At 33.7% G+C, this 8,570-nt stretch overlaps 1 protein-coding gene across 2 annotated transcripts; it reads left to right on the top strand.

The window, feature by feature from the left end:
• The first annotated feature begins 2,946 nt into the window (after window positions 1-2,946).
• LOC110621109 (heterogeneous nuclear ribonucleoprotein 1) lies at window positions 2,947-7,799 on the top strand. Of its 2 annotated transcripts, none has more exons than XM_021765175.2 (5): window positions 2,947-3,230; window positions 3,343-3,433; window positions 3,737-3,960; window positions 5,035-6,223; window positions 7,223-7,799. In XM_021765175.2, exons 3-5 carry the CDS (start codon window positions 3,739-3,741, stop codon window positions 7,234-7,236), a joined length of 1,425 nt encoding a protein of 474 aa, XP_021620867.1. In that variant the 5' UTR covers window positions 2,947-3,230; window positions 3,343-3,433; window positions 3,737-3,738; the 3' UTR covers window positions 7,237-7,799. The 2 variants fall into 2 exon arrangements, with proteins under 2 accessions (XP_021620867.1, XP_021620866.1); XM_021765174.2 differs by having other exon boundaries at window positions 3,343-3,470.
• The last annotated feature ends 771 nt before the right edge of the window (window positions 7,800-8,570 follow it).

Below are 8,570 nucleotides of genomic sequence, written 5' to 3'. Positions count from 1 at the left end.
CTCATCAGCATAATCAGAATAAGGACAGAAATAGTAAAAGGGTTGGCAGACAAACTATTGATCTATAGTAAAAAGGAACAGAGGTGGCCGACAGACTATTTACCAATAGTAAAAAGGAGTAGTAAAAGACAAAAACAGTGACAGACAAATTACTATTTATGAACAGTAAAAGTTTGCATGAATCAACAGTAAATCTCCCGTGGCTCAACATTAAAGGCTAGAAAATTTCTGTATAAAGGGAGCCTATCCCCTTGTGAAGGCAGACCATTGTAATCCCTCTCTCTCTCTCTCTCTCTCTAGTTTCTCTTTACATTTCCTTTGTGTATTCTCTCTCTATTTCCAGGATTCTGTATCAGTTCTTAATTTTTAAAATATAGTAAGTTTCTTATTTCTCATATTATACTGTTACTGTATAAGTCCGTGTTGACGGCACCTTTCTCTTCTCCCTCCACAATCTGACTTAACTCTGGAGATTCCAGGTTAAGGTTGCAGGAACCCTAACCGCCGTTAAAAAATTAAAACATCATAAGTATGCTCTGTGGTTGCAGCTTAGTCTGATCTTCTACATCAGAAAACTGTTATAAATTTTCTGTTATAATTTATAGCTTGAAGGCCAATGACTCTCAGAGGCCATTAAAGTTATACTTTTTTGGTATATAAACTGGAAAACCATACCTCTTCGATTAGGCAAATTGCTGTGCCGTAGAAGAAATTTGGGTTACAAAGTCACGTACCATTAAAGTTATCTGATTTTAAAGTTATATTTATCTGAATCACGGTGTGTTCGATCCTCAGTGTTTGTTGTCATGCAATGGTTTTATCATTCTATTTAAATTTGGATAAAAATCTATAATATAATTTAGGCATCCTAAAAATCTTTGTAATTGTGTTTTATTAATTATTTCATCCAGAAACTTATCTCCAAATATCATTGTTCTTTCTATGGGTATATATATATATATATATGCGTAATTCACACAAATACTCAAAGAAAAAACATAAGGTTGTTTAATGATAAAAAATTCCACTTTGAGTTATAACAACCTAAGAACAAGATAAACAATAATAAAAAATGATAGAAATAACAGAAAAAAGAAGGATAGATAATTACTTAATAAACCAAATCTCTAATATCAAATGATGCGGAATCTCAAGATCAATCAGACAATCTTAGAATTCTTGATTAAAATTCGAACCAACAAATTAAAACACCAAGAAAATCAAATTAATTTGTTCTTATACATAAGAACACAAGTCAAAAGAACTTAAAGAAGATAAAAAAGAATCCCTTTAAATCCAATCGAATTAAGGTGTTCAAAAATATAAGAAATAGAAATTGAATTTGAGAAGCAATTGAATAATCAATCATAATCCAAATAACACTTTGTGCATAAAGATAAAAGAGAGCTAAAACTCTCTCCCAATAAAGGAAATTCTGAGATTTTCATTCAATATGGTAAAACAAAATACTATAGCCTCTATATATAATTACGACTCAAGGACTACAATACAAATAAAATTAAATTGTCTTCTATTTCTCGTAAAGATAGTATGGCTTCATATACTCTTTTAATGCTTGAAGTAGATGGAGTTTTGATTGATAGTAGAGCATTAAATGAAGTAAGTAAATGGATGGCTACTTAAATGATGGACTCTTCAAATTCCCTTACTTCTTGGATAAAATTACTTAGATAATAAAACCTAATTAAGCCTAAAACACACTCAAACCCAAACAAACTTAAAACATAATTAAGGTAATCCAAATAAACAAATCAAAGATTGATTTTTAACAAGCCCAATTTATCCAAAATAAGTAAGAAAACCAGCAAGTTGAAAACAAGGCCCAAAAGACCAAACTAGCTAAACAAATTTATAAGCCCAATTATATTACTTATATAGGCTTCTCAATAATATCATTATGAAGTTTCTCATATTTGGATAATCTTTTTTCAATCCAAAATTTCACAAAGAGCTAAGTTTATTCCTTGAGACGTTTAGCCCAAGATCTCATGATTGCACTTGAGAAAATCCTCCATGTCTAGGACTTGCTTCAGTTCCAACACTGTTTTGTGTATATGGGATAGGTTCCAACACTGTTTTGTGTGTATGGGATAGCACTTATATCAACTCATAAATAAAATAATGCATAAATCAGTTGGAGAAGTCCATTGAGCCAAGTCTTTCCCATGGGAGAATAAAGATAGTCCCTCTTATGCAGCTCTACCTCCTATTGCAACTTCACAACTTTTTTTTCTCGACCTCCTTAGGAAAATGATATTTCTCTTCCTTCATCTCATATTACTATGCTTATTAGTAGTGGTAGAGTCAGGACCTTCCCTTTGGTAGGGCACCGGCGGCACCGCTGCGGCACCTTATCCCCTTCAAAGCATTTTCTGGTCGCCGATACAGCACGTGCCCCTTACCGTATCTTCCCTCCGCCCCCGCTTATTAGAATCCATAACCTTTCTTTCTGTTGCCTATAACTCCATTTAAATATAAAAGTGATGTTATTTAATCAATTTTTAATCTTTTATGCCATTAAACTTACACATCTATATTTTTAGAAACTAATTATTTTTTTTTTAAATAACAATTTTTTGCTGATAGGAATAAGGCAAAATTTGTTGTTCGTTTACATATTAGTTCTTATAATTGAATATAATCTTATAAATCAATCTATTTTAAATATATTTAATAAATTAATCTTTTAAAAATAATAAAATAATAATAGTGAGCTTACTATATCTTTTCATAGGAAACACTAATTTATTAGCTTTTAAAATTATAAAAATTAAATAATTAATTTTTAAAAATATATATACTAATTTAATAAATTAAGTGACTAAATTATAATTTGTCTTTATAATTATAATTATTTAAAAAAAAAAAAAAAAAGCTCAAACTTGGAAAGTCACCATCTTCCATTACATCGTCTCGTAACTTTGTTATTCTTACACGAGGGGAGAGGACAGCCAAACCTCTCTCTCTCTTTCTCTCTCTCTTTCTCTCTCTATCGCTTTATATATATCCATTTCTTCTCTCTTACATCCCTATCTCCTTCCTCTCATACATAAAATCTTTAGGCCTTGTATAAGTATCCAATTGAATCATTTGCAGTAATTGCATATAGAGAGAGAGGGAGAGAGCAGAAAAAGAGGGCCTTTCTTGCCCTCTCTTCTTGTTATGCCTCCTCTCAGATCGTAGATTGTCTCAGTTTTCCTTTTTCTTTGGTAAAATTTCCATCATAAAAGCTTTACTTTTAGATTTTGTTATATAACTTCTGGGTTTTGAATCCTATTTTCATTCCTTGCCAATTTCGATATTCTTCTTCTTGTTCCTTAGGAATCCATGGTTGCTGGTTGATCCATATTTGATCGGTGAAAGGTCTCTATGCTTTAGGATTGATCCAAGAGTACCCATTTCGTAAACACCTGTAAATATCCAAGCTTTGTTTTATTCCTTTTGACGAGGTATTGTTGTTCTCTTTGTTTAATCCGCATTTTGGTATTACGTATCTGATAGTTTTTATCAACACAACACCATATGCTATGTATTCTGAAATATATCATGCCTGTGAATACTGGGCTTGTCCTTATTCTGCTTGCATCCAATTCTGTGTTACAATTTAGATCTGGTGTTTGGTTTGTACGCTGCTAGAATGGTGTTTTATTTTTTCATTTTTTGATCGGATGTTAGTTTCGTTTGTTGGGATTTTCTTGGTGGGATTTATTTGCAGAAATGGAAATGGAGCTTGGAAAGCTATTCATTGGTGGGCTTTCATGGGACACAAATGAAGACCGTCTTAGGGAGTATTTCCAGGCTTTTGGCGAAGTCGTGGAGGCTGTGATAATGAAGGATCGGGCTACTGGTCGTGCCCGTGGCTTCGGTTTTGTTGTTTTTGCAGACCCTGCCGTTGCTGAGAGAGTTGTGATGGAAAAGCATATGATATATGGCAGAAATGTAAGTTTTGACGTTTAAGTTCTCTCAATAATTCATATTTGGATCAATGTTGTTTCCCTCTCCTCCAATTATTTCACTTTTGGAGAGGTAATAAATTTTGGAGGAGAATCATATGGTTATGGTGTAAAATGGGATGAAAAATATCAGGTAATAGATGGAATTATCAAATTCATTTTATTTTCCTTGTGGGGTCGGTAAAGACATTGTATCGTCTACACGTCACTCTTGGATAATTCAAATGTATGAAGACCTTTATATTTTCAGTAGTTTTCAGCAGGGGATTAGTTCCTGAGATGCTGGCAGTAATCATAGCATTATCAATATCAAAGCTCATAATTTGGCAATTCTAAACACTAACCAGAAATCAGAAATTTGGTGATAGAATGGGGTTCTATTTTTAGAATTGAACGATCTTGTTTAGAAGAAAAGTACCTTTGCTATTTGATGTTAGAAGTGGCTTCTTCAATGGTCAATTTAATTGGAAGGTGTAGTTATCTATCAACAAAAGAGGCTAATTAATCTCAATCAATATTCAGTAGAATGATGCTAATGGAGACTGCAATTAAATCTGTTTGAAAATCTAGGAAGGGAAAGATAGATAAGGAAATGTTCATCAGATATGGTATTGGATACCATAATTTTGATTTGCTGCCTGCAGCTTTTATCTTCTCGAGAATTAAAACATTAATGTTCACTGCCTCGTGGATCACTTGATTAGTTATTGAGCTGCTGGAAGACCATATGCTGCCTTTTACAAGTTATCAGCACATGCAACGTGATAAAGTTCAATTTCACCAAGTCTTAATGCCAAAACTGTTGGTGCTACATTGTTCATGTTAAAAATTGTTGATAAATTTGCGAAATAAAATATGAAGTTTTTATTACTCTGGCACTTCTCATCTAACCTGAAGCTACATCACCATTCAGCTCTGTAATCTCCATTAAAGAAAAATTATTTTAGTGTACATGAGAAAAGGCTGAGCAGACATGGACTTTGTTCCAGTTTCTCAATTTTCAGGATCAATGCTTGCTTATTGGTTGTTGATTTTTCATTATTAAGTGTTTGATTCTCAGGTTGAAGCAAAGAAGGCAGTTCCTAAGGAGGACCAAAACATTGTTAATAGAAACAGCAGCAACAGTGTACATGGTTCACCTGGTCCAGCTCGTACAAAGAAGATATTTGTAGGAGGTTTGGCATCTACGGTAACAGAGACTGACTTTAAGAAGTATTTTGATCAGTTTGGGATAATTACAGATGTTGTAGTTATGTATGACCATAACACTCAAAGGCCGAGAGGTTTTGGATTTATTACTTATGATTCAGAGGAAGCGGTGGATAAAGTGTTGCACAAAACCTTTCATGAACTCAATGGTAAAATGGTTGAGGTCAAGCGGGCTGTCCCCAAAGAACTATCACCAGGGCCAACTCGGAGCCAGTTAAGTGGGCATAATTACGCTCCAAATAGAGTTGGTAGCTTTCTGAATGGTTACACTCAGACTCAGGGATATAATCCAAGTTCTACTGGAGGACTTGGTGTTAGAATGGATGGTAGGTTTAGCCCTGCTATAGTTGGCCAGAATAACGTTTCTCCATTTGGTCCTGGTTTTGGGATGGGGCTGAATTTTGAGCAGGGTTTGAGTCCTAGTTTTTCAAACCTTAACCTTGGCTATGGGAGACTGAGTCCTTCCTATAGTGGAAATTCAAGCAGGTATCATAGCCCCATTGGATATAATGGAGTCGTTGGTGGAAATAGTTCTGCTTTAAGTTCGACAGCTCGAACTTTGTGGGGTAATGGAAGCATTAATCATCCTTCAAACTCAAATTCTAGTACTTTTATGGGCTCAGGAACTGGAAACTCTGGAATGGGTTCTTCTGGCAGTATTGGTGGACTCTGGGATTCCTCAGTTAAGCCTGAACAGGGTGGAGGTGCTGGCTCTGCTTATAATGGTAGCAGTCTTAGTTACAACTGGGGAGATTTCAATGTTGGTCTTGGAGGGGTAGGGTATGGAAGAAGCAATGGGGCAAGTGTTGCGCCAGTATCATCTCATGCTGCATCACATGATGATTATGATGGTTCTTATGCAAGCATTTTTGACAATGGCTTGTCATATGGGGATTCTGCATGGCGATCTTCACCTTTAGAGCAAGAGGGTTCTGGCTCATTTGGATTTGGTCTTGGAAATGCAGCTACAGATACTGTGACTAATAAGTCTGCTAGTTATTTTGGCAGTTACAATGTTGCCAATAGACAAGCAAATAGAGGTAATTTTGCCTTCTCTTTATTCTTTTTAACTTCTTTTAACTTAGGAGAAATTACCCCACCACCCCCAATCCACTAATCTAAAAAAAAAAGACGATCATTTGAGTCCAGCTATTTTTTTCCGTTTTCTTTTTTTTTTTTTTTTGGGCAATTCTAGTACTTGTTTCAATTGTGTGTCCTTTGACCTCTATATTAGTAAACTGGTTTGCTATTCCCTTTGCTAACTAATATTTGGGCTTTAAAATGTACCAATCTGTTGCTTGCTATGCTATCAGTTGTGTCAAGCTTGACACATGAAAGTGAATCACTTAAGAGATTTTGGAAGTGTTTTAGTTGATAATTGCATGGGTATGCACGTTAAGCTGGGTTGTGGTATATGTAAAACTGTACAGGAGTGTTTCTACCCGTGCAATGTGGCGGACCTCATGCATTAGGGATGCTCTTTGTTGGATTTTTTCTTTTTTGTCATATCAAAAGCGTCCTTCATCCATTCTGTCCTTAGCAATAGCTATTTATTTATTTTATTTTACTTTTTCTGGGGAGATGGAGACTCAATATATTGTCTGACCTGCACATTAATTTCAATTAGTGAACTGGATTTTCATTTCTGTTGAAATCTAGAAAATTAGGCAATAGATGAATGCGTCATTGACACTTGTAGGACTTAAAAAACGATCATCTGCGAGTTACAAATGGAGACGCACTGAGCTTCTATCTATTCATTGTTTTTTACTTGCATATCTGGGTGGAAGAATTTCAAATGAATGGATTTGGATATGAATATTATTTTAGTTTTAAATGTTTGAATGGAAGTGAGCACATTATTTAAACTCTTAAGATTCATGAATCTTATTAATTGTAGAAAACTCATATAGCATCTATCAAAATCTTCCAATTTCAAAGCCATTTGTCCAAATACAATAAAGAGTTGGGGAGCTAATATGCTATTCTAATTTATTGTTGTCGACAATATTACAATCTTCTGTTTTTGTTTGTTGCAGGAATTGCTGCTTAGGATAATCATGATGTGAATGTAGGAGAAGCATATGTGATTAAGTGAAATTTTTATGGTTTCCTTGCTCAGATGTTTGCAGTTTATATGAGAACTTGATTAGAGCTGATGGGTTTGGCTGTTTTGATGAATTTATCGTAGAATGCAGTCGGAAAGAATTCTGTGTAAGGTTTGAAGCTTTGAGTTTTTCTATGGTATAGGTTTTTCTTTCTTGGAATTTGATTAAGATGTAAAATCAGATAGTGGGGTATACACAGAATTACTATATCATGTGTCTCCGGTGACACACTGATACACAAAAAGAATCAACCTTTTTTCTTTATCCCTTTTTAATTCCCTACCCTACCCAACTATTTTGTCTTTTGTTTTTTTTTTCCCCCACTTGTCTGATATCCAGCAAATTGCTGGTTCTTGTCAAGTATGTTGTTTTTGTTATAGTTTCCCTTTGTTAGGTATTTTTCTTCCAATCAGCAGATTGTAAAAGATGTTTTATTTACTAGTGTGGGATGGTCATCCAGCCTCCAAAAGAATAACCAAATAACAAGTTATATAGTGATTCATATTCATTCACAATTTTAGAGTTGCCGTTCATTTATTTAACACACAGACACACACACAGAGGTTGCCTTTGCTGATGCACTCTTGAATCATTCAAGGATTGGAATCGTCATTATCGACTGTTCCAGATTAAGGTTTTGGGGGATCGGAGCCCTTAAGGTTTACTTTCAGTTTTGGTTTGGTTTTAGTTCTGATCATATCCGATTATTAAAATTTATTTTAATATTTTTTCTTTTATGGAAAAAAAAAAAAGAAAAAACCGGTTTGGTAACGGCAGGCGAGAGGTTTTATGGATAACCCTTCCCATCTTATTGGGACGAGTTTGAATATTTTGCGTATGGATTCAGACATTTGATTTTATACTATATAGGGCCTATTTGGTACTGTTGTTAAAGCTGCGGTGGACAAAAACATTTTCTTATAATATTATTTAAAAAATATTAGAAAATAATTTAAAATTATTTTGTTATAATTTAATAATAAAAACTATCAAAATAATAAAATTATTTTTTTAACATCTAAAATATTTTTTTTTTCTCGAAAAAGCACTCTTTGACGATGTGTTTAGGTTGAATGATACATGGGTCATGATTGATTTATCAAGTTGATCCACATTGATGTGGCTCGATGAAGTTATTTAAGTAATTTATTTGAAGTATTTTTATAATATTATCCTTTTAAAATTTTTTCTAAAATATTATATAGAATTTAAAATTTAAATATCATATTTCCTATCATCTATTAAGGGTTACGATTTTTAAAATTGAGTTTTACATGCC

Source organism: Manihot esculenta, chromosome 8, assembly GCF_001659605.2.
Source record: "Manihot esculenta cultivar AM560-2 chromosome 8, M.esculenta_v8, whole genome shotgun sequence".
Classification (NCBI taxonomy): domain Eukaryota; kingdom Viridiplantae; phylum Streptophyta; class Magnoliopsida; order Malpighiales; family Euphorbiaceae; genus Manihot; species Manihot esculenta.
The sequence above is the reverse complement of the archived record's forward strand: the minus strand, read 5'-3'. Positions and strand labels throughout refer to the sequence as shown.

What these genes read in the sequence shown, in the direction of transcription:
- LOC110621109 (XM_021765175.2), top strand. Translation starts at nt 3,739, where the DNA reads ATGGAAATGGAGCTTGGAAAGCTATTCATTGGTGGGCTTTCATGGGAC. An exon ending in ATATGATATATGGCAGAAAT is followed by an intron (nt 3,961 to 5,034) that starts GTAAGTTTTGAC and finishes TTTGATTCTCAG; the next exon opens with GTTGAAGCAAAGAAGGCAGT.